At 29.3% G+C, this 27047-nt stretch overlaps 2 protein-coding genes across 4 annotated transcripts in view; one reads left to right on the top strand and one right to left on the bottom strand.

Annotated features, from left to right (window-relative positions):
- Positions 1-8633, top strand: part of AlaRS (alanine--tRNA ligase, cytoplasmic) — a 37004-nt gene extending 28371 nt beyond the window's left edge. For both annotated transcript variants that reach the window (XM_087160831.1, XM_087160832.1), the window contains exons 15-23: positions 119-259; positions 919-1059; positions 3150-3262; positions 4302-4410; positions 4515-4634; positions 5497-5616; positions 5696-5791; positions 7525-7638; positions 8403-8633. In XM_087160831.1, the coding sequence (XP_087016957.1) occupies positions 119-259; positions 919-1059; positions 3150-3262; positions 4302-4410; positions 4515-4634; positions 5497-5616; positions 5696-5791; positions 7525-7638; positions 8403-8576 (1128 nt within the window). In that variant the 3' untranslated portion in view covers positions 8577-8633. The remainder of the gene's footprint in view (positions 1-118; positions 260-918; positions 1060-3149; positions 3263-4301; positions 4411-4514; positions 4635-5496; positions 5617-5695; positions 5792-7524; positions 7639-8402) is intronic.
- A 3381-nt stretch (positions 8634-12014) lies between these two features.
- On the bottom strand, positions 12015-24970 carry LOC107448593 (uncharacterized). Of its 2 annotated transcripts, none has more exons than XM_016063854.4 (4): positions 24614-24970; positions 22134-22328; positions 16800-16978; positions 12015-13551 (listed from the first exon to the last, which is right to left on the bottom strand). In XM_016063854.4, exons 1-4 carry the CDS (start codon positions 24717-24719, stop codon positions 12748-12750), a joined length of 1284 nt encoding a protein of 427 aa, XP_015919340.3. In that variant the 5' UTR covers positions 24720-24970; the 3' UTR covers positions 12015-12747. The 2 variants fall into 2 exon arrangements, with proteins under 2 accessions (XP_015919340.3, XP_087016959.1); XM_087160833.1 differs by having other exon boundaries at positions 24472-24630.
- Positions 24971-27047: the final 2077 nt, after the last annotated feature.

Genomic DNA, 27047 nt, shown 5'->3' with positions numbered 1-27047 from the left:
TTAAAATATATCTATACACACACATCAAGAAACAGTTTTTAATGTTCGGAATTAGTTTTGTCCCTTTAAGAAATTTTATTTCATTTAACAAATGATTTTATTTACTTTTTTATTCTAGGAAAGGAGAAAGCTGGTAATGAATAATCATACTGGAACACATATCTTGAATTTTGCTCTTAGAAAAGCTTTAGCAACCGAATGTGATCAGAAAGGTTCATTAGTTGCACCTGACAGACTAAGATTTGATTTCACTAACAAGGTAGGAAAATAATAAACTTCTTTTATTTGCATTATGATGAATCAATTGACATAGCTTTTCAAAATTTTATTGCCAGCATCGACCAATGGTTTTTAAATTTTTATTTTAATGTTTTCATGCTGTGGGCAATGCCACCACACTAAAACTACAGAAGGGTAATTGTGTATTTTTGTGAAAATAAGTCATGGTGTTATTCATAATTACTCCAACTTTTGAAATTTTTTTAAAAAATTAAATATTGGTTCTTGTTGACTTTACACATTGTATTTCATCTGTAACAGTCAGTCAATTTATTTTTTAAAAAAAATTACAAATATCTAAGTTATTAAGATTTATCTTAACTAAAATTATTAGAACTGCTCGACTTTTTTAAAACTAAGTTATATGCCATTAAAGTCAACAAATAAGAAATTTCTGAATAGTAAAATTACCCAATGATTAAACACTCTCAGATTGAAGCAATTGCAATAATTACCCTTAATATTCACTAGAGTTGAACTTCCTTGTTATTTAACCGTGGAAGTTATTCAACTTCTTTACAACTTAAAATAATTGAAAATAAATAACTGAAGTTTTTGTGAATTATTATGATTTTCAAATAAATATTGTGGTACTTTCTCAGTTGTGTGATATTTAATTATGTTAGACTTATTTTTTAGGGAGCTATGACTGTTGCACAGGTCAAAGAGGCAGAAATAGTTGCCAATCAAGCAGTTAGAAAAAATGGAGAAGTATTTGCTAAAGACACCCCTTTACCTGAGGCTAAAGCAATTCAAGGTTTAAGAGCAGTTTTTGGAGAGGTCAGTTATTAAGGTTAGATTATTTTATTTGCTGCTATAGCTTTTGAATAAAATGCTCTAGAAGTTTTCTTTACTTTTTTGAAATTTTGTGTAAACGTTAGCCTTTTGTAATGCATAACTTATCTTTAAAAAACAAGTATTTTTATTTATCCTCTTAAAATTCGCAAACTGTGTTATCCTTGTTTAAGCAAAGTGATTTTTCTATTTTAACTGTTAGTTTTTCAGCTTTGCTTCTGAACCCGATTATCCGACTTTCGATATGCTGTTCATCCAACACCTCTTTTGACATACATTTCAACATTATTTCTGCTAATGTTACCCAATTATTGATTAATTTTTTAACCTTATGTCCTCAATTCAATTCTGTTAAATCTGATTACTGTTGTAATGATGATTCCATAATTTGACTGATAGAAAACATCAGTTAAGATGCTTAAGCGTATGCCATTATTTTTACCTGACTACTAAAAATTATCAATGATCATTCAATTACTAGTAGCAACCAATTGGCATTACAACCATCATTAACTACCATAATATTACGGATGATTGTTGTCGAGTAACCAGCCTTTACCTTAGACCGCCCTCTACCTGTACTAAACAGAAAACAAAAAAATTATCAATAATTTTTTCCCATATTTCAATCTAGTAGGATTATAACCATTATGCTTGTGGCTATTTAATGCAGTAATTTAATATTTATGTACACAAAATTTATTTTAAAATCATTTATTTTCTGACATTCTCTCGATTCCTTGGGCGTCAATCACTATGTATATATATTATAGACCTTAATAGCATTGCACGTTATGGATAACTTTACTTGTTCTTTTTTTATTCAGTCTTTGTAGTAATTAATTATTTTTCCCTCCAGTTACTTAGACTTATAGTTATTTTTTTCTAAATAATAAATTAAAATGATGTTGATGTAAATTGTCAAACTCTGCTTGCGAAAAATAGTCAAACCCTTCTATAGTGGACACTCGGTTGTCGTGACCTTTTTTTAGTTGTCTCATCCGCACTGCCATTTAGATAATGTTATTTTAAATACACATAGTGAACAGCTGAGAATTTGAATTTCATTTTCGTAAGTTTTTTTCTTTTCTTCAGTTATCCAATTTTAACTTTGCATGTGTACACGGCTCACCCCCAAATACGACTTCTTAGTTACATCTCATAAACCAGGGCATTATTCGTAGCCTAAAGTTGCACTATAGAAAACAACTGGTGATGCGTGTTTTAAGAACAATGAAGAAAACACGAACTCAGCTAGAAGCAGTCATTTTGTAAGAAAAATCATGTAGGCAAGTGACACCAATGATAATTTGCAACTGTTTCCGACACGCAGTTCTTTTGATGGCTTTAGAAGAAAAAGAGACTCCTATGTGGAGAATGAAGATGATGATGATGACAATTTACTTCTCACTCTACGGCTTAAAAAACAAGGAATAGACATTTTTGTTAGAGATGTTGCAGAACAATTTGAATGTTGCAATGATGAAGTGTGCACTTCACCTCTGTCAGTGATAGCATAGTATTCAGCATCATCTAATATCTTAAGTAAAATAAGCAGTAAATATTCTGACTATATTTTTTCCTACAGAAAATTGAAGAACTCTACTTAAAATTAAATTGTGTTCAATCAAAAATGTAAAATTGAAAACAAAAATTTAATAAGGAAGTTTTTTTTCTCTTTGAAGTTGAATCCTTACTTTCAATAATTCAACTGAACTGTCAAAAAATATTTTTTTTAAATATTTGGATACTGTGAGTCATTGTTTATAGTGGACATTTTACTGGATCTGCAGACTGTTCACTATAGCGGGGATTGACTGTAGTAATTTGTCAGTTGGCATTGTTGTTTACGAATCATTTAATATTTACCAGTTTTTTAAGGGAAGGTCTGTTAAATAAAGCAAGAAATTTTTTATTGTAATTGAAAGTGGATTAAAATTATTTGGATTCCAAAATAGTAGTTGTCTGATCACATGGCTATTCATAGTAACATTAGAATAAGTGGTGAAAAGCATTTATCTGCATCTAGAAAATTAAATTCAATGTATAATTTAATATTCTGAAATGTCTTTTAGGTGTATCCTGATCCAGTTAGAGTTATCTCCATAGGCATATCAGTAGATGATCTCTTATCAGATCCTTCTGGTCCTGGGGGAAATGAAACATCTGTTGAATTTTGTGGTGGGACGTGAGTAGATGAGATTAATTATGTTTTTTTCCCATGTTTCATTGATTAAAAGAAATATATTACTTAGCTTTATTCTTTTCCCATTTTTAATGTTAAGTCTCTAAAGAAATATCCACTTATCTTAAAATGTTATAACTACTGTTGTAACTATTTGATAAAACCTGCTCACAAATTTAAAAGTTTAAATGTCTATAGAAAAACTTTTAATGTTTCCTGTTTTTTTTTTTTTTTTAAATCGTAGATAATTGAATACTTGACTAGTCATTTGACTCATTTACAAACAATTAAGAACATGTATAATTTTGTATTTCATCTGTATCAAAGTAATTAATTTAGCTTAAGAATAATACTCTTAAAACTTTTATCAAAATATTGATAAATATAACATTTGCACTTGAAATATGTTATAAGTATTACTACAATATCCCATTTTCACCAAACTTTCAAACGTCTTTAGCGGATGTTTAGTTATCTAGCTTTAAATCTATTAGGATAATTTTTTAAAAAAAGTTCTTGCTCAAATATCTAAGTTATTACAGGTAGCTATAGAACACAAAATACTATATTTCGTCTGTATCAAACTAATTAATGTAGCTTACTTAATATAATCTTAAAATTTTTATCCAAGATATAAATAAATGACAAAATTTAACATTTGCACAATGAATATGTTATAACTACTTCTGCAATATCCCATTTTCACTGAACTTGCATCAGTCTGGAGCCTCTTTAATAGGTGTTTAGTTATCTAGTGTTAAATCTATTGGGGGAACTTAAAAAAAGTTGTAACACAAATATCTAAGAGTGATTACAGGTAGCTGTAGAACACAAAATTTTATCTAACTCCAAAATTATGAAATTTCTAATGTATATATCTTTCTGTTGCCTTCTACTTAATCTTTTAAAAAGCAAAGCATCTTCTTTCTACAAAATAAATCTTAATACTGAAACACCTCTGCTGTTCTTATTTTTTTTTTTAATGAAGAAAAGGAACTATGCTTTTCAAAGGACGCTGACTAATTTTCTTTCTTTGTTATAGACATCTAAAGAGATCTGGTCATATTGGCGAGTTTGTTATTTCTTCAGAAGAAGCCATTGCTAAGGGCATTCGAAGAATAGTTGCTCTTACTGGTCCTGAAGCTGTCAAAGTAAGTTTTTTTTTCCCCTTGCACATGTATGTTTATCAATTTATGCTTTGAATTTTTATTTATGTTGAGTATGTAATTTGAAGTAATTTTCTTTTCTGTTTTAGGCCAATAAACGCTCAGAATTACTTCAAAATGAAGTTGAGAATTTAAAAAATCTAATGTGTGATAAAAGAGCTTCAATAAGTCAGAAAGAAATGGTCAAACGGATAGTTGATTTAACAGAAGTAAACACTTGTTTTTACATATCTACTTTATTTAAGACATTAATACAGTTAAGTTATTTTATTATAGATTTTAAAATACAAACTATGTATTTTAAAACTTCTTAAAACAGTCATTTTCGTACTAAACATTTTGTTAGTATCAATTTATCAGGGAAAAGTCTAATTCTTAGAACGAAATTCATTCATTTGAAAATTCATAGAGCAAAGATAAAGTGTTGTGATTCATTGAGTTTTTATTTTTACCTCTTTTGATTTATAATGGCATGGCATGGCATACTTTAAAAAGTACTTACCTTTATCTTTAACTCGTTTTTATTTATTTCTTATTGTGTACAATAGTCTCGATTATCGGAAACTCTGTTAGCTGAGATCAGTTTTGAAGTTTTTGTTCCTTTGTGCAATGATTATTTTTTTTATTTATCATTTTTTCAATCAATCCTTATGTTATTATAATCCAGCTATACACAAGACCTTCAAAGTAAAAAAAAAATACTCTTTATACTGCATGACTTCATAGTTGAAATCATTTTATGTGAGTACTGATTATTTCTATACTGTCAAACTGTGCAAAAAATGTTCCCCCCCCCCTTTTTTTTTTAAAAAAAAAGTGTAATAATGCTAGTGAATATTAAAATAAAATATCTCTTATACCTATTCAACAAAATTCACATATTTATTAGTCATATTATATTTATCGTAGGTATAACATTACTTCTTATCTTCAGTGTTTTGGATAAAAATAGATTGAATAATCCAATAATTCAGATTACACAGGCAACATGATTATTCTAAGTAGATTCAGTACTTTGGGTAATCATGTTCCTATTAACTTTTTTATTAATTATACTGTTATATTATGTAGGAAATTTCGCAGTCAAACATTTCCTATTGGAAAAAAGATGAGATGCGAAACAATCTGAAAAATCTCAAGAAACAGCTAGATGATTTAGATCGTGCCAATAAGGCTGCTGTTGTTCAAACTGTAAGTTAAATAGTTTTATTTTATTATTAATATATTTTATCAATTGTAAGCAATAATTATTTTTTTTCTTCCAAAAAAGATAACAGAAGAAGCAAAACATATGTTTGAAACTCAGTCTGAAAATAAAAACATTCCATTCCTTGTTCATGAATTTGCTGCTGGATTCAATGCTAAGGTAGTGTGACAGCCCTCTTTTTATACCCATTGGAAATTTTTTAGTCACCTAAGTAATTTCTGGTCTTTGCTGTTTTCATTTATTTCTAGTACAAAGAATTCATTTTCTGTGATTTAAGTGTTCTTAACAATACTAATATAATATTTTAAATTTTTTAATTATACAAATTGTAAGATTGAAACAGGTATTTAAGATATTTTTCCTCCTTTTATTCATTGAATTAAACTAAGCTTTCAAAGAAAGGAGAGAAGACATTACAACATTTAATTATACAAATTGTAAGATTGAAACAGGTATTTAAGATATTTTTCCTCCTTTTATTCATTGAATTAAACTAAGCTTTCAAAGAAAGGAGAGAAGACATTACAACTAACAACGTATCTAAAGGAAGTAAGATGTTTCTGTAAGATTTAATATTAATATATTCAGAACCGTAATAAGGATTCTTTCTACAAGGGAAAAAAAAACTTTAAAGAAATTAAAATAGCTCTGAAACCGAAAAAGTGGATTATAAATTTTTCAATCAATCCTGTAAAAAGAATTTAACGTTTTATCTTAGTATCATTTTACACCAATTATTTTATCTGGTTCCTTTACAAGATATTTTTTTAAGTGTTAAATTTTTTGTCATGGCCCATACCATTTTAATGTAGTCTAAATTGGTGATTATATTGTAAAATTTTTTATTCTTATCTCTTTCAACTTTAGTATTGTTGTCTCATAGAGATTAAATATGATTTCTGTTATTACAGGACCTTTGCAAGTACATAATGTCTGTTTATGGTAAATATAGAATGTGACACTTTTATCGTCACTCAAAATTAGAATCGCGAGATAAGGTCTTGAAGATCTCCAAGTCCACAACCAAATAAAACTATTCTGGGAAATCTCCATCAGCAAACATTATGCACGATTACGACGAATTGAACTACGATGAACTATAATAATAATAACATTTATTTACATAACAGAGGTAAGTTCACACAAGCTGCGGAAGACCGCAGGCAAACCTTTTACATGACAATCACGACTACAACTACTGTATTACAACAAACTTAGAGGAGGCAGCCGGTAGCTGCTTACTTCGCTCCTTTTACATTGGAATGTGCGCCAAAGCGCCTTGTGCAAATTAATTCGGCACAAACATTAACTTAAGTACAGATAGAGTGATTCATATAAATCATTAGGTTGAAATCTTACTATGTCGCCTTATCTTGGGACTAACTCGAAAACTATAACTTTTTGACTCGTTATCTAAAACTTTCCACAAATCAGTCATCAGGCAAAAAAAATTATATAAAAGCAGCTGAAGGAAAGGCTTGAATAATCAATCAGAAAGGGGACTCGAGAGCAGTCTGAACTTGCTTAGAGAATCTACTGAAAGATTATTCAATAAAATGCATTCTTAAAACAATTTAATTAAAATGTTATGATTATAATATGCTGAAATGGCTTAATTTTGAATTAAGGTTACTACAGTTGAACCTCATTAATGCTTAACATGAAACTCATGTTTGGTCCCGAAAGTCAGCGATTAATTATTGTTGTATTTTACGAATTACAGTAAAATTTAAGGCTTTTTTTTTTTAATAGAATGAAATCAAAAAGCCATCCTAATTCTACACCAAAATTAGAGTATTTTAAAGCTTTGTCATTTCTAACTTATTCTATCTCTTGTTACTTCAATTGCATATTTTTTTTCCTAAAATTAATGTATCTGTTTTACTCAATAGGCTTTAGATGCTGCATTGAAGCAGGCAAAGTTGTACTCACCTGAAACTGCTGTGATGTTTTTCACTAGAGATGCCGATGCTGAAAAAGTGTTATGTATGAGCTCAGTACCCCAGGTATTCTAAAATACTTTTATGGAATAAAATTATTTTTTCTATGACATAATTGACGTTTTTATCACCTTATATCAATTGAAATAAGTAAATTTACTTAGGTTTAAAACCTTACACATTTAGTTCTCAGTGACATACATACATGTTAGTTGTTAATAGAAAATATGCAACTTTTTTTTATTTTTTTTTAATTATAAAATTGGCAGAATGTTTTTCCAATATTTTTGTATAAAACCGCATTTGAAGTCTTATTATAATTTGGATAAACTTTCTCCTGAGTAAATGCTCAAACTGTAAATAATGATAGAAAAGTTATTTCTTTATTTGAATTTATCTGGGAATTAATGTAATATTCATTATTAAATAGTTACTAATACAATATAATGTTACCTTTTTCAAAACAATATTAATTGTTAAATAGTTATGCTTTAAAGCAACTAAGAACTTGATAAAACTTATCTAGTACCAAATGGTACAACATTTACAGGTGGTTTAAAAATTAATATTTAGTTACTTTTTTTACATTGGGTTATCTCATCTGTGCTGATATAAATTTGTATCCCGTTATAAAATATTGCCTTAAACAATTTTTGAATTAATTCATGTCATCAAAATTTATATAATTCTTTATTTGTTCTTTTAAAACTGCAATGTTTTATAATTAAAATGTTTCCTTTTTCTCTAAACTTATTTATAAAATGAAAACTGGTGGTTTAAGTTTTTAGTGTTGATTATCTTAATTAGTAATTAATCTTATTTCTTTATAGAATGCCACTTCTAAAGGGTTGAAAGCTAATGAATGGGTTCAGCAAGTGTCTCAAGTCATTAATGGTAAAGGTGGTGGCAAGCCAGAATCTGCTCAAGCCACAGGAACTAATACTGGTGCAGTAGACGAAGCTAAAAATATAGCAAAAAAATTTGCCGAAATGAAATTGAGCTAATGATAGCAGTGCTATTTAAAGTACGGACCATTAAATAAAGATTTAAATTATTATTTATACCTTTGTGTTTTTCTCTGAAATATATTGTCACTATCAAGTTTAAATGCAATTATACATACTTGATACCTAAAATGCATTTTAAGTTTGTAGGAAATAATCAATAGCATGTGACCATCGCATTAGTTTTCTGACTCGTTGTTCCTCAATCACCCCACACTATTTACGGAGAGTTTAAATGCAATTTTACAAACATGACACCTAAAGTGAGTTTTAATTTTGAAGAACATTATAGTTTCTTTATCATTGCATTAGTTCTCATTATTCCTCAACCACCCTATACTATTCTCACGTAAAATACACTATTGTTGAGGGTGGAGGGTCGATAAAACACTAATCACACACAGGTCTGCAGAAAAGATCTATATAAGGTTATTTTGTTTTTGTAAAAAGAAATCGATAGCTAAGTTTTCTTACCGGATATATATTTTCACTTATGCATAAACTAAATCTAAGCCTTCAAGGCAAAAATACAGTTTTCAACTAATACAATAAGATCAATGCTTTCAAGAAAAAATTAAAATTTTAGTACAACAAGGGAGTGTTTTCATTGCAGAAAAAAAAAATGGGAGAGAATTTCTCACCCTTTCTCAAAAACAGGGTGAGATTTCTAAAAATTAAAAAAACGCGAATAGGCTTGGAAAAAATTATTTCTTTAATTATAATTCATTTGTAACATCTTCTAATTGAATATTTTTGCTGCATCATCATATGGAAAATGTTCTATATCTACTTTTTCATCAGCTATTATATTTATTTGGCTGAAAAATATCCGTATTTGTTTCGTTTTGACCGTTTCTACCGAAATCTGTTTCATTTTCATTTGTCTGTTACGGAGTAGAACAAGGTATTTGTCCGTCTTGCATGAAGAAACCTTACCTACGGTGAACACGTGGTTGCAGAGAAATGAGTTTTGTTCAGGGGGGGGGGGGTGTTCTGCTGTTCGCACCAGTTATGAACGATACTGGTAAATAGGGAAGCTAGATAACAAGGACCGATGGTCAAAATAATGAAAGATCAAGGAAGAAAGGTAAGACGAAATTTTTCCCAAAATTCGCACATTTTGAAATAGATTAATAGAGTGTGCAAACTTCTCGCGTTAATCCTTTTTTATTGCGAGAAAAGAAAAAAAATATGCGAGATTCTCGCGCTGTAGTGAAAACACTGCAAGGGCAACTTAAAAATATTTTTTTCTTTATGTGGTTTTATAAATGCTGAGAACATTGATATGAAAAGAATAACAGGCTTAATTTAGGATATCTTAAATAAAAATTTGCTTTGGCTTTTAATCAATATTATCGTACAGAAGGGGATGTCTGTGCAGGGAATTGGTAGATTATAAATTCATTTATTAAAAATCAAACTAATTAGTAACAACCACAGAAGTAGAACTATTTCCCAACAGGGTTTTGGACGTCCTGAAATTTACTTCAACTTATTAAAGGAAAATAATATAATAGGAAAAGGTTTATAATCTTTGAAGCTCACACAATTCATTGAACAACATAAGTGAATACCTAATCCTTTAAATATGCTTTTAATACTGATAATGTTTTTGCATAAGGATAAATAATGCAACATAAAAAAAAAATGTTATAATTTCTGCATCACAGGATCATAAAAATAAAGACATTATTTTAAAAAAAATAGTTTTTAAATATAAATATATTAGTTTAAATTGGAAATACAAAATAATTGAAAAATGTATTAACAGTTTTAAAGGGCATAACATCAGTTTCAGTTACTGACACTGGTGATGTATCACCACTATGCTAAAAGAATTGAACATGAATGAAATTAAAGTATTCTTGAATAGTACTATAGATAAATAAACCTGTTTATGACTAACCAAGCACTTACTCCCTAATAGCTAAACCAGTATGGCAAGGTTAAAACTTCAGTTATGTACTATTGAACTTTATTACTGATTAATCTTCCTTTGTTTAAATTGAAGAGTCAAACAATATTAATAAAACATACTTTTAAAAACAAATATTCTCTAGTAGATTTAATTATCAATATGTTATTAGTTCTAAGTTCATTTTACCTTTTAAATATTGTTCAGATAAAATTGTGACACAATTTGAGCAAAAGGGTTTTGGATACGACGGTTTAAACCGTGGACTAATCCATTCTGTCCTAAATCTTGCCAACCCTGATTTTCAAATTTAGAATTAAAATCAAAATTCAATGAACATTTATATGAAAACAGTAACAGACATATAATTTGGGATATCTTGAATAAAAACTAAATTTGGCTTTTAATCAATATTATCGTACAGAAGGGGATGTCTGTGAAGGGAATTGGTAGATTATAAAGTCATATATTAAAAACCAAAATAACAATAATTAATAACTACCGCAGAATTAAAATCACAATTCAATGAACATTTGTCAGTTTTAGATTACTACTTAAAAAGAATATCCCCATTTTTACATAAAGATTTTGTTACATATTTCTTCAACTCGTCTATTGGAAACTATTTTCGGTTAAATGAAATAAAGCACTCAATTCGACTTAATCTTGCTCCTGCTCTAACACCTAGAATCAGATATGTTAAAGGCATATCCCGCTCAATTCAACTGCAAATTCCAACTTCCTTCCGAAATGTTGATCTACCAACCACTGGTGCCTATTTACCATTTAGCACTTTCAGACGATTCTTTGATAAAAACTGTTTATAAACATTAATTCACGTCTCTGCTTGCATTTTATAAATGCTTTTCTTGAATTCAAAGTAGAAAAATGAATATTTATGCACCTAGAGCAAGTTCAATTATGTAAGGTGTCATAAGGAAATGAAAAAAAAAAGAAAACTGTGGTGTAAAGTAGGAGGGGGGGATAATTCTGTTTTTTTTTTTTTCTTGAGAAAAAAGAAATATCGGAAAATAGAAATCGCGTAGTTAAGTTTTTCACGCAAACAATCTCAATAAGAGTAGCTTTTCAAGTTCAGAGTAGCTTTTTGAGTTGCCACTCAAATCTGGAGAGAAAAAAAAATTCCCTGTGTTTTCCCTGCACTTATTATACACAATATATTAAGAGAAAACAACAATTACTGTTTAATTGCTGGGAAAACGGCTGAACATACTTAAATAATGCTATAGTAAATGAAATAGTTTAGTATAACTGAAATATCATGGTTAAATATCCCATAGATTACGCTTTGAGTGGTCAACATTTTTTAAAAGAGAAAAATAAGAAACAAAATTCCCTGTTATTTTAGGTGATTTTAAATTCTCTGTATTTTACAGATTTTCCCTGTGGTGTGGCAACCCTGTTTATGCATAGTTTTGAAAATCCCCCTGACACTGAGGAGGTGGTCAAGGTAATACTGCACTTGACCACCTTGTGTAATCCATAGAAATAAATTCAAAACACAATTGGAATTTGGTTTGCAGTATGCTGCTCCATTTATTAACATAAATAAACATAATTTAAGGCACTCCCATAACATTTCGCCCTTTGAATGTAACTGACAGAATATTCTATACCAAGTAATGTGTTGATCGGATCCCAGCAATGTTGGGATCTAATTGTGCAGCGGGCAATAATTTATTCCACCCCCAATCAGGGTGTGTGTCATACGAAGCAGTAGGATATCTAATATTTTTAAAAACAAACACAGTATCAAAAAAATCTCCAATATCAGCACCTTGATAAACATTGAAATTTAGCAGTTAGAAAAAATAAATGCATTTCCCTTGGAACTTTAAATAACAATGATTTGTTACATTTATTAGGCAAACAAGTGCAGTTCCAAATAATCTATATCCCAGTTTTACATAAAATGGATAATCTGTCAGTCCTCCTGTATAAACACCTTGTCCATAATAATATTTAGCACCAGTAGCAACAGGAATTTCTGTTGAAATGCACAATAATTCTTTAAACCTAATTGCAAACCAATTTATCTTCATAAAATTGTACTGTTCAACATTACTAGCAAATGCAATATTCTCACCTATGAAATTTGCAACTTTAATCTGTCTGTAGAAATGATGAGCACTGTCATGTGTTGAACATTTTTATATAATCTTTATCTCACAATCACGAGTTGTCGCTTTAACAGTATTACACATTAGATGGTCCTGCAACCGGCGATGACGGACGAACTTAGATTTCATGAATTTCCCCATTTTCGACTAGCACTGATAACACGAGCTCAGGAGCGCCAACATTTAAACGTTCCGTTTTTTTATGCGGCTCATGATAGAAATCATACTCGTTCATTCTTGCTTGTAAAGCTGACAGAATGTTCCCTTTAAAAACTTCCTCCAAACGAAAATTTGAAGTACAAAACACTTTCCTTGGCCTAATTTCTATTGAAGAACACTTAGTTTCAGCTTTAAAAGGATAAATATCAGTCCATATTTTTAGAAAAAAACCGAGCCGCGTATGTGATGGCCCCACATCACTAAGTAACACAGCTTCCTCATTTTGATATCCATCCCACCATTTATTTAACGATTTAATAAACAATGATTTTATCTGACGAACAGCATAATCTTTTCCACAACGTGGCGGACCACATAGCCATACGCCACACGATTCCTTTAATTGCTCCACTGAAGATCCTCCAATAGACTTCTTGTACCTTGTAACTGTAGGTGAAAAACATCTATACTCCTTGAACGTGCCATCTTTCTTACCATAATTCGCAGCTTCCTCAGGCGTACCACGAGCATTACCGCGTCGATGTTTGAAGGCGTAACCCTGACGTAAGTTATAAGTACTGCTTTTAGCACTACTTTTAACACTATTGCTTTCAGGAGTCTTTCTTTTTCTTTTAATCTTTGTAGTACCACATTTCTTACTTGTGCTTCCAGCACCACCTTTTGTTCTAGTGCTTGCAGCACCACTTTTCTTACTAGTGCTTCCAGTTCTTACTAGTGTTTCCACTACAATTTCTTCCACATTCTGAAATATAATATTTATTTGTAAGTAATACAGTGAAACCTCCTGTTATGGACACTCCTGCAAAACGGACGCCTCTCAATACGAACATATTTTTAATTCCCCGGGAATCTTCTATGAATAAACCATTATGTACATTCTCCCCAAAGCGGACACTCCCGTAACCGGACGCGGACAGTCATTTTGATCCTGAAACCTTGTTTTTTATCTCTACAAACCGGACACTACTTTTTCTAAATAAATTGCAAGCTAAAAAAATGCAACTTTTCACCATTTTTAAAGCATGTAAATAAAACTTTTTGCCTTATCCATAACTAAAAATATTGTTAAGCTATTTCACCAGCGAAAAATCAATCTTTCTCCTGTCACGCTGCCTTATCTTTGTAAAGAAAGGAAAGAAAATGGTACTGCACTCCTGAAATAATTCTGACATTGGCATCTTTTGATCTTTTCATCTGGACCACACAGGTTATGAGACACCTCAAGTTGAAATGACTTCTCTCAATACTTCTTCCACATTGAAAATTTCTTTAATTTTCTTATCAATTTGAAGACTGTATTTAACACAAGTGGGGTAAAAAAAAGAGAACAGAAGTATAATCTTTGAGGTGTTTATATAAATGAAACATTTATTCAGACACTTGATAGCTGATCAATTGTGAATAATCATCTCCATAGGTCCTCACGACTTACAGGTATGCATTACTTTTTTTTCTGTGAATCATGGGTGGTTTATTTTCCAAGAAGGTATTAACCATGTTCCCTATCAAATGATAAGTAGGTGTAAGGGGATGTGAACCTAATAATTGAAACGGACTGAGGACAGTACGCTCCTATTTGGTATCATATGTCTAACTTGAGTATCTATGCAAATAGGAAAATTATATTTATTTTTCTGTAGCTACATCCAGAATTATGTATTTATATCAAACTTCCTTATATATTCTTTTTTATCATTCTTATTGCTTAAATAAATATTCTTGTAGATATTTACAGTATCCTTGGAGATATTATTTAATTATTTCTACATCTTTGAGAATATTCTAAAAACAATTTACGGTGTTAAATTTCGTTATTAGGGTACCCTTCCCGTAAGCGGACAACTCTCATAAACGGACAAAGTTTTTGGTCCCATGATTGTCCGCTTAACGGAGGTTTCACTGTATAATCAATAAAAAAAGACTGGTTCATAATTGCAAAGCTTAAATTACACTTTTGATATTATTAAACAAGCCGAGATATTTCAAAAATAAAATATTCCTTTTTGGTAGGCTTACATACTACAAACATAAGGTGAAACCCGAAATTGGGGTAAGAAAGGAAATATTTTTCTAGAAATTGTCACTTACAAGAAGAACTATTGGAAAAAATAAGTAATATTTAAATGCTTTTTTTCTTTTCTTAAGTCCACAATTGCAAATGTTTCTGAGTGTTATACTTAAAAACTCTTGATCAGTTGTATGTATATTCTACAAAATTCTCATTTTTATCTTTATTCTATTTAACTCATTTTTATTGCGGTTGTCAGGAGCAGGCATTGTAATGGAACATGTATTGCAGTCGATATACGAGTCATTGACTTCAGAAGATCTTATTCCTAACAACCAATGTTTCCCTTAGATAACGAGAAGCAGTTAACCCCAAGAGGCTTCATTGAACCTACTTGTAGGACATTCAAGAGCTTCCAAAACATGCATTTTTGATTTAGTAACATCTTATAGGTCAACAGAATAAAAAATAAAAAAAAAATGGAAAGGTTACCTATCTAGTTGTTTAGGGTAACATTCTTTAAATGATTGGATTATTCCAAGATTCAAAGGCTGAAGCTTGTTGTAAAAAATTTCACTCTTAAATTTTACAATTCAAAGTATGAATTAGGAGTTATTAATTTTACAATAGGAGTTTGAATTTCAAACTCCTATACTTTTTTAACCACCCTTCCCATGCTTTGTCCATCTCATATCCCTTCTGATTTAGAGGGAAATTACCTCTCACAGTCTAAAGGACAATAAAATAGAAAGATTGTCAGAAAAGCTAATGAACAAGAGGAAGCTAATGAAGTGACTTGCAAAGAGGACAACACATAAAACCGGGGTTTCAGTGTATGCATGTATACATACATTCAGAAATATATCAAATTATTCAATACATCTATCCCCTTTTCCCTAGTACACTTTTTACACATTAACAAGTAACATCAACATAAAATAACAGATTTTAGAAGCAATAATCTTTAGGTTATGAGTAAAGTTTTGATACATCGTGCATAATCAAGTCAAAAAAATTTTTTTAATTAGATATTATAAGCACTTACATATAGAGAAGTAATAAACATGTACATAAATCTTAATCTAAAGATTTTTTAAACCATTATTTATAATTGCTTAAATTATTAACATTCAATATACTGCAGTACTGGCAATAGCACTATATGTTAAGGAATAAGAAGTATTTTTGCCAATAGCAGATATTTTATTGCCAATTTTTTTTAAATTTCTTCAACAAATACAGAGAAATTTGTGAATATATGGGTAAACAGGAGATGGTCGTAAAATATAGAGGTCCTTGTTAAAAAAAAAACAGGAGACTTCACAGTTATGCTTTATGCCATATTACGTTAACCCTCATTCATCGGTTTTTAACATCCATTACTTGCAATGAATGGTTACACATGAAAAACGTTAACTGTTATATTGTTTAGTACAAACATAATAATATGCAGAATATAAGATAATATTCAGATCGTAAAAGCATTTGACAAAGAAAAAGTTTTTTTCACCTATAGTATGCTCGTATGTGATTTCAAAATGCAAATTAGATATGAAATTAAATTTGTGTCTGATAAAGTGTCAGAAAAAAGTTCCTGAGTTTACAAAAAATAAAAAACAGCAGAATAATTAATTAAAAAGAATAATAAATAATAATACAAGAACTATTGTGATACATTATTTTTTATAAATAACAAATGAATGAAAATGGGTAATAATTAAAAAAAATGGGTGCCTATTTTTGAAGCACTTGTAACTTGTCTGTTATTTCCTATTTGTATGTTTTTGAATAATAATGAAGCCTTATTTCAGCTAATATCTAACCATTTCAGTTTCTTAGGATTACTTATTTAATTATTTTAACAATTATAATTAGTTATTATAAATGTTAAACTAATAATTAGATCAGAATTTTCCTTAAAAATGATTTTTCAACTAAAATCAGGTTAAACATAAGACACTGTTTAAGTTATATATCCATACCTGACTTGACAAAGAAGATTCCTCATCACTTTCCTCCAAGTTTGAAATGCTAGTCTCCCCTTTGCCAACATCTTCAAGGAATCTTAATGATTGGAAATGAACCCAATTCTGTTTTCTGTCATATCTTATAATCCTTTGGAATGTAGACTTTAACTTATCAAATTTATATTGCAACTTTTCTAAACAGAAAAGAAAGTAAACTAATAATAAAGACAATAAAAAGTAAGTTAACAAACACATTCACAAATTGGATTTTAAAAAAAAATTTATTTATATACAAGGTGATTCTAAAAAGACGGGCAAAATTTTAGGAAGTGATAGTACACACCCAAGCGAACAATTTTTATCAAAGAATGCATGGTCGAAAACAAAACGCAAAACCACTAGAGGGCGTAAAAGTTTATGTTCTTATATGGGACAAAAACACACAAAGAACGATGAAGTTGAGTTATAAAAGTAAATTTAATGGCATGTGATTACAATAAGTGTTCAAAACAGTGGCCGGCATCGGCTATGCACGCAGTACGCCGGCGAAGAAAAGATAGGCGAACATTCTGAAACACACAAAGCATATCACAAACTTTCCCTGCACCGGCCGAAAGCTAAGCGACAAATAAAGCAGCGCAGTAACTCGCAACAGGAATGGAGTTTGCATCAAAAAACTTTCCAAATGAGCCAGCACCTTTGCGTTTTGTTTTCGACCATGCATTCTATGATAAAAATTGTTTGCTTGGGTGTGTACTATCACTTCCTAAAATTTTGCCCATCTTTTTAGAGTCACCCTGTATATATAGAATGAAATTTGAATCTTAATGATGGTGCAAGTGTATATTGGCTTAATGGTAAAAATGTTACAGGTTTGGTAATAAAAATAAGCACCTATATTCAAGGCTGTCACTGGATGAAAACAAGAAAAATAGTTGCTTTAGTTGCATCATATATGAAAAAAAAGTCTAAATAGTCTCCAAGATATATGAAATAGTTTCCATATATCATATCCTCCTCTAACATAATTTCACTTATTTGTGCTGTAATAGTATAAAATTCAAATAATATGCAGTTAGATACTAATATTTAATAAAAAATGTACATTTATTTGTGGATTTGCCAACAATATATAGATAAATGAAGGAACTGCTGTAGAAAACTTCCAAAGTTTTTAAGCATTTCAAAAATATCTATTTTTAGATATATTCTTCATGAGGCATAATGCTTCAGATATCATATAAGAAACAATAGTTGTAATAAAAATATAAAAAACATTGGAAAAAAAAGAAGCTAGGGACTAAAAATTTTAGGAACGATAAAAAAATGAAGTAGAAATGACATTTATTTACTTTCATAAATTTTTTTTAGAGCTCATTCTAGGCAGGGTAAACAGGGCACAGCACCCTGCTGCCCTTTTAGTCAAAAGAATCCACCCTGTTGCCCTTGAAGCAAATTAGTGCCTTGATTTAATAGACTCCATACCCTTTTTGCCCTTTCCTTCCTTAACCCATTCTTAATTTTCCCCCCAAACTCTACAATGGATTTCTTAAACTTTTGTTATTTTCAACTCTTTTCATTTGTCATTGCTGTCAATACATAGATTTATATGGGAAAGGAAAAATAGCCAACACACCTTCTTGTTGCACTCGTCTTTGAAAGTTTGCAGTTACTTCCACTATCATTAAATCATAATTATTATTAATCATTTTAATTATTAAATCATAACTACAGACACTTAAAATACATACATTTATTATTTTATTAATATATGCATGCATTTTAAATAAATTACTAAGCTAATTAGCTCATTAACTCTACACATATGTAAATTTATTAATAAAAATTAGTAATTAATATGATTGCTTTGCTACTTTACTTAAATAATTTTAGATAATAATATGAAAGGAAAATTATTATAGATACAAATAAATTTAAATTAAGAATTTTATGATTGAAAATGAAGAGGGAAAAAAACACACAAGGTTGTATAAAATGTGAAATTTATTATTTTTCTTAACATTTTCTTGGGGCTATTAGTATAGAAATAAATTTAATTTGTTTTCCTTTTATGAACAAGTTTATTAATTTTAACAATTCAATTTCATGCTCTCTCTCTCTATTATTTGTAATTTTTCAGCAGCTTCCAATAATCCCTGAGCAATTCTTATTTGAACACTATCATTTTATTATGGCATTTTTTATAATGACATCATTCCCTTAAGTAAAGAGTCTACTGAGGACTGCATCTTTTGATGTTTCTCCGTTAAAACTTGAGCCTTTTTTTCAAGACTGTTAATCCCTTCTTTTTTTCTCTAGACTTTCTTTTCTCTTTCTGGAGCCTCTTTTAGCTCTTTTTCTTAGCGATGTAGAAAAACATCTCTTCATCGCTATTGCCGTGAGATAAAGTCAGACTAACTTTAACAAAAAGTCTGAGAATAGGATATTTAATTTTTCCCATTGAATCTCTTTCATAGATAATCTCTCTCCAAAAATAATCTATTCATAATTTATTTATTCCATGATTGGCTACTACTAGTTGAGACTGCAAAATTAGCCATTCATCTCTGATTTGTAGATCGTCAATACCAAGAAGGGTAAGACACTTAGCAATTTCACGAAAGTAATTAAAGCCTTTTGGTTTGACGACTTCACCTGGTTGAAAACAATTTAAATATAAAAATTTTCTGGAATGCATATAAGTTTTCTTGATTAAATAATCAAAAGTAGCACAATACTGCTTCTGCATACAAATGAATTTTTGAATATAATTCTGATGAGAAAAAAAAAAATTTCAAAAATTTCTGCAGGAAGAAAATTTTTTACTTCCTAAAGGGAAAATCATTCTGCAAAAACATTCCTGCGATTATATCGCCATGATTTTGGTTCAGGATTATTAATATTATCAAGAGTTTAACTTTGTATTTAACATTTTGCTGAAACAATCGAAATCAGAAGGGAAAATGCTTGTATCAATCTTAAGATGTGCAGGTTTTTTTTCTACTCTACTCCAGTTAAACATGAATACGCAAGCAGACATAGAAACTGACACACTAAAAAGAATTCATGTTCTATCACATTCTGCTCCTCACACCCCCATTCAAAATTAATGAATTGAAAAACAGGTGCAGTTGCAATACTTGACTGAGTCATTATTCCGTTTTCTAGGCTGTCACTGTGCTTTTTAAAGGAGGAATAGCAGAAATGAGAAGATTTTTTAAAAAAAAGAAAAATAGGAAGAAAAAAAAAGGAAAAGAGCCGAAATAATAGAAAAAGTAGGGAAAATAGGAGGTCTGCAGTCCTTGCAAACTTTAATATTCCAAATCGAACCGAACATCAAAACAAACCGATCCGAAATTGTAATTAACTGCTGGACCCTTATTCTTTCTCACTACGCATAAAAACAGGGATTTTTATTTTAATCTGCTACTGAACAGGTGAATTTCAAACTCTAATTTCCTTTCTTGGTTCTAATTTGCAGATGCTTAGTTTAGACATTTAAAAAAAAAGAAATATTGCAATTAAATTCATCTTTCCAGTGTTTATTTCTCATAACTAACGCATTTCCAAATATAAAGCTTAACAAAAAAATTACGACCAAAATTTGACAAAACGAATATAACCATGTACTTTTTTGTCTATTCTAAATCGCTCTAAAAAATTAACGACACATTTTATGTAATTAAAGAATTTTTTTTTTAATTTTGCTACTTCATTCAAATTAAAAGAAGGGGGGAAACATAATCCTCAGAGATATTACATTAGCTTCCTGAAGCAGAAGGAGCATTCACATAGCGGAAATTCCAATTCCATTAGTCTGATTGGATAAACATGTCTGTCTTGCTTTTGACATCAAACAGTGACAGTGTTTTCATCTCAGAAAAAAATGGGTGAGAATTTCTCACCCTTTCTCAAAAACAGGGTGAGATTTCAAAAAGTTAAGTGAGATTTCAAAAATTAAAAAAAAAAAAAAAAAAAAAACACCAAGAGACTTGAAAAAAAATCATTTCTTTAATCATAATGCATTTTTAACATCTTCTAATTTTTAAAGCATTGAACATTTTTGCAGCATCATCATATGGAAAATGTTCTACATCTACTTTTTCATCAGCTATTCTCCACTCTAATTCTCATTAGGTTGCTCAAATGCGTATTTGTTTCGTTTTGATCGTTTCTACCCACATTTGTTTCATTTTTATTTGTCTGTTTCGGAGTAGAAGATATTGGCTTTACAAGGTATTTGTCCATCTTACATTAACGAGCAAAAAATTTGAACATCTTACATGAAGAAACGTTACCTACGGTATACATGTGGTTGCAGAGAAATGCGTTCTGAAAGAGGTTCCGTGGTTTGGAAGGATGGTGTTCTGTTGTTCTTAAAGGTTCTGAACAATACTGGTAAATAGGGAAGCTAGATAATGGGGCAGATGTTGAAAATAATAAAAGATCCAGGAAGAAAAGTGAAACGGATGTTATTATAAATGGCGCAAATGAGAAATTTTTTTCAAAATGCAAAAAATTCGCAAATTTTGAAATTGGTTTATAGAATGCGCGAATTTCTCGCGGTTATCATTTTTTAATGCGAGAATATAAAAAAAATATGCGAGATTCTCGCGCTGTAGTGAAAACACTGAGTGAGGAAGAATAAAATTTAGATAAAACGAAAAGCACAGCAAAAAATCAGGGGAAAGGGAAAACTCATTTCATTCTTGAAAATATTTTTCACTTTCGTCGCTAATAGGCTTAAAAAGTCGCCGATTTCGAACAAGTCATTACAAATTAGTTGCTTTTACTCATATTTCTACTAAAATAGTTGCTATTGCTTTAAAATTGTCGATTTATTTGCCTTATTTAGTCGCCAATGGCAGCCCTGTATATTGTTATTAGACACGTTTTAAATAATAAAACTGTAAAAAAACAATATTTTCTTGAATAAGTTCTACCAGAGTCTAATAAATGCATTTGAAATTTATATGCAGTTTGAATTATTATATGCCATGTAAATTATGTATATCAAATCCTCTTTGAATAATATAAAATCAACAGAAATCACACTATTTTTTATCATATATTTGTACACTACCAACATGAATATAGGAATCTTAAAAGATATATAAAAAATGTTCAATCAGTATGAAAGTAACAATACACTATTTTCAATATTTAACATCAAACTTGTTCATTTAACATTCAAAGACAAAAATAAACTAAAATAACCAATGGTGATATTAAAAAAAAAGAATATTTTGTCATTATAAAGTTAATGCAGTTGGTTTGGTTTTAAGTTTATTCTCAGAAACAAAACTGGGACTTAGTACTAATGAAATACAGTCAAAACTAAAAATTTACTCGTTGTGAATTCAGTGGCATGCTGAGGCCACTTCATTTTTAGTTTTTCAGATATTTTTTCAAAAGAAGCATTCCTTCGCACCCTATCCTTATGTTCAGGCAACTTTGTATTCCATATGTTTGGTTCCTTTTTAAAGAGTTTAATGAAAGTCCTCTCCATACCAGTACTCCACTTAAAGCTTTGACTCATCTTTGCTGTAATACACAAAAAAAATGTCTATTAAGAAAGGTGAAGAAAATGTATTTAAAGTAAGAGACAATAAAGAACAGACTCATTAAAAATAAAATACAGTGGAGTCCTGATTATCCGAGCTATCAAATATTTTGAGGATTTTTTTGTTGTAGTTTACTTTTAAAACTACCGCTGCAAAAAATTCTGAATTTTATCTTCAAACACTCAGAAAAACGAAGTCCTACAATTCGCACCCATGAAATGATCGTTAACATCATCAACAATGAAAATGAATCTAGTGAAGATGATTAAGACAGTGACGGTGAAAATCAACAAAGAAAAGTATTTCATACAGATGGACTAAAAGCTATCAAAAATGCTATTGAAAATTCATAGAACAAAAAGAAGAGGAGACACCAGTCTCTCTGTTATCCCTTAAAAGAATGGAGAAGCATTGATGCAGAAAAGCACTTAATTAAAGCAGGGTTAATGATTTTAAAAAAAAATAATAATCTGATTTTTTTTTATTCACATACACGGTAAGAACTTTGATTTATGACTAAAAAAAACTTCATAAATGGTTAATCAGAATTAAATTAATATTAGAGCTATATTATGAGAATATTTTTGAAGCTCCAACTACTTAAAACAATTTCTTGTAAAGTACGCTCGTTAAATGTTTTTAAGTAAGCTTTTAAATTATAATATGAATTGTGTATGGTGAACTAGTATAAATATTGTTTTTGGTGAATATATTACTGGCTTTAACTACGTTTTTCGATTATTCGAGTTAGTCGTGCTCCACATTAACTCCGATAATCGAGAGTCTACTATAATGCCAAGCAACTAATTCTGTCAGCATATTGTTAAGGTATAAGTAAGTTTTCAGAAAAGTTTACTTATAATAATACATTTTTTTCCTTTGTAAAAAAAATTTATTCTAAATCACTGAATTCAGTAAAAACTCTATTGTAAAAAATACTTGCTGCTATAATCTTATCGGAACTATAAAAAGAGCAAAGTAATTGAAAAAAACTGCATTCTTAATAATTAGCAGCCAAATAATTCGTAAACAAAAATTGGCAAACTAAACTCGATTTGGTGAAAAAATAGTTAAGACTTAAATTACACTAAAAAAAAATCATATTATGTTTGTGATAGTTAATATATACAGATGACATTGACAAATTAATCGCTATCGTAAGTACTTACATATAACCAGTAAAAAATTTTTTAAAAGAAACAATATTAAAACAAATAGAACTTAAAAATATATTAAAAACATAGTAAAAGTAAAATTTTCGAATATACTTGTGCTGGCGAAAAGAATGAGTACCGGACTTGTTTACTAACAACGGTTGGCGAATTAGGTGTGGAAATTTGTTTTACAAGGTTGGCAAGTTTCTATGGAGGTGGTTAAGACCATGGGTAGAAACCCTTTTCTGCCACACAAATTTGTGGCAGAAATTCAGAAATTGACATAAAAGTACTGAGATTTGACATACAATGGATAATTCATCGAAAAAAAACAATTAAATGTTAAACAAAGTACAATTTAATTACAAAATTATCATCATTCAAAATCAAATGTTACATTGCTTGCACTCTGCAGTAATCTATAAAAGAAGACAAGTTTTTAAGCAGTTTCTAAACCTAAACAATTTCTCAATTTGCTAAGCAGGAACAAAAAATTTGAGAAGATTCTCTCAAGTCCAGCAGAAAATAGCTCTATTCAGTTATGTTAAGAGTTAAATGATAATAATTACTGAATTTCAGAGTTTAATATAATAAACTAAAATCTAGTATTTATATGTATTATTACATTACTTTATTCTATATAAATATTTGATATACGGCACTCTTTATATTTAGTATAAACAAAATAATAGATATTTACAAACAATGAATTAAAAAGTTTGTTACAGTTACATTTTTCAGTTTACTTAAACAAAATGTCATTATGCAATTACTAGAACTAATATAGACGTTTCTTTATTTTCGGCCAGTTTTTGCCGGTTATAACCAGTTTCTGCCACAGGCATGGCAAAAACCAGCCCTGACTTTTTACCACATTCACATTAGAAATTTGAAAGATATTTATATTGCGTATGAAACAACTTTTACAATAAAAATATTTTTTATTTTGAATATAACTTCAATACTAACAATGATTCGTGACTTTGTGGAAAATCTTTCGACACATTCACATTTGAAATAAATTATAAAATGAAACCTCAGACAGTTTGAAATTGAATCTAAATTACTTATGAAATAAGATTAATATTAAAAGAAATTGATAAAAACTCACATAGTTTAGAGTGTGACAGTCCAGCATGCCCAAACAAGTCTGACAGTTCTGCATGCCTTCTCAAAATGCGCCAGATCATGCTATTGGTCGAAAATGACATCACCATCTCCCTTCTCACAAACAGTGAACAGTTAAATATTAAAAGTTATATTCAAAATAAAAAATATTTTTGCTGTTTCATACGCAATATAAATATCTTTCAAATGCTTATTGTTGCGTCTTTGTAGCTATTTTTAATAATATTTCAGTTCAGTAATAAAAAGAGTCGACATTAGTTATGATTATTATTTAAAAAAATAGAACATGAGGCACGTTCAACCATCAAGTGTAGTTGAAGTTGTAGTCATTTTATGTGTTACTTATAATCAATTGACAGTAAAAGTTGTAGTAAGTTATATCACACCACCCTTTTTAAATTTTGGCTGTTGCTTGGCTGACCGCCTTTTTAATGAATAGAGGCATTTGATTCGTCGTTTACATCATCGTTTTCATCGTTATCGCTTAATCGTTCTGTCAGGTTTACTAGAATGGCGTTTTTAGCATTTTTGTTTGGCGCAATCTTAATAACGCGCATGCTCAGTTTGATAATTTATTCAAACCAATCGAAGTACTTCGTAGACAATGAATATAGAAGCTTGTATCCCCTCCTTTGCTTGTGTATACTCAAACAAAGACATAAAGATGGAAAGATCAATCACGGTACCAAACAGATGTCAGGGTGAACTTTGACACTGGACACATCACCGGTCTCTATTTTTTTTATTTGATTTTCATAAATTGTTATGATAAATAATAACATTCTGTCTCTGTACCAGAAAAATCTGAACACATTTTTTTTAAAGATTTATAATTTGTAAATTTTAAATGAAAAAATTAATGTATTTTAAAAAATTGATTTTTATATTGTTCTGAAATTCAAATACTTGAAATAAATATTAAAAAAAAACAATTTAAGTGCTTATTAAAAATATTTAAAAAATATAAAAATAACTAAAAAATAAATAAAATAATTAAAATAAAATAAAGAACAGTTTTATAAGCAATCTAAGCTGCCCAAAGCATTTAATTTCATGAAGAACAATAAATTGGAAAATGTTAATAATTGCTGAGATAGAGTCTCATAATTGTCTGCTACCGTTCAATTAGTTAGTTATTAAAACTTTTTCATGGTTTTCATTTGTGCGTAATGTAAATTCTAATTATTTTCATTCATAAAGTCTTTCAAAATATAATTTCATTCCTGTATTTAAATTACAAGTAACTTTGATATCTGGGTTGCCTACAAAAATTCAAAAAAGTACAAAAAAAAATTATTGATTATTAAAAAATAATTTTATTGCGATAATCAACATTAAGCTGGAAACCTATTACTATTAAGCAATTTAAAAGACTTTTTCGTGGTTTTCCTTCGCATGTAACACAAATTTGATTACTTTAATTTAATCTTCATTAAAATAAATTATTCTTGTAACTTTCATGAATATGATTGTATTCTGATACTTAAATTGTTAATTACTTTGATCTCTGAATTGAATTAAGCATAATAAGGGTGTTTCATTACATTCACAAAATAAAAAAGCTCACACTTTGATTTCTGGGTTGAGTTAATAAGAAGAGCTTTTCGTTCTGTTCAGAAAGATGGTACCCTATCTATTAAGGATAATAATAATGAAAAAATGTCTATTTATAATTTTACTCCGATACTTAAATTGCAAATTATTTTATTTTATATACCAATAACAGCAATCTGAAAAACATTTTTGTCTGTTTTTCATAGCGTGTAACGCGAAATTTGATAATTTTAATTTCAATTTAATCTTGATTATAATTAATTATTTTTATAACTTTCGTAAATATGGTTTTATTCCGGTACTAAAATAGCGAGTTACTTTGATTTTCGGTTAAAAACTACAAAAATTTGAAGAACATCTCGTTATAGTCACAAAGAAGTCTCTCAAAGATGCTGAAAAATGATTCATTATAAAAAAAAATTCATTGCGATTGCTGAACTTTTAAATGGAATCAAGCCATCTGAAAGATATTTTCGTGGTTTCCCTTCACGTATAATGCAAAATATGATTGTTTTCTCAAATTTTTATTCAAGCAAGGAAGAAAAATATTTATGCCATTATTAACCACTCCAAAAACCAGAGTAAATGCTTTATTATAAAGCTGATACGCCAAGAATTTGGAATTATGATGAACTTGTCTGTATATTTTGATTCAATAGACTGATTTATTTTCTGCTTCCCTTCTTACCATTATTTTTTTTTTAAGTGAAAAATGACTCTTCTACATTACTGTTAGAAAATTTGACGGTTCATCAGGTTGTCATCTAAATAAAATTCGAGCAAATAGTATTGTATTTGTAATGGCGAAAATATCCAAATGATAAAATAAACATGAACTTTTTTTACAGTGTTAAAATTAAAAA

The sequence above is a fragment of the Parasteatoda tepidariorum genome, chromosome 4 (genome assembly GCF_982258835.1).
Source record: "Parasteatoda tepidariorum strain Cologne lab strain chromosome 4, Ptep-v5.0, whole genome shotgun sequence".
Taxonomy (NCBI): domain Eukaryota; kingdom Metazoa; phylum Arthropoda; class Arachnida; order Araneae; family Theridiidae; genus Parasteatoda; species Parasteatoda tepidariorum.
This window is presented reverse-complemented; position numbering and strand designations above follow the sequence as displayed.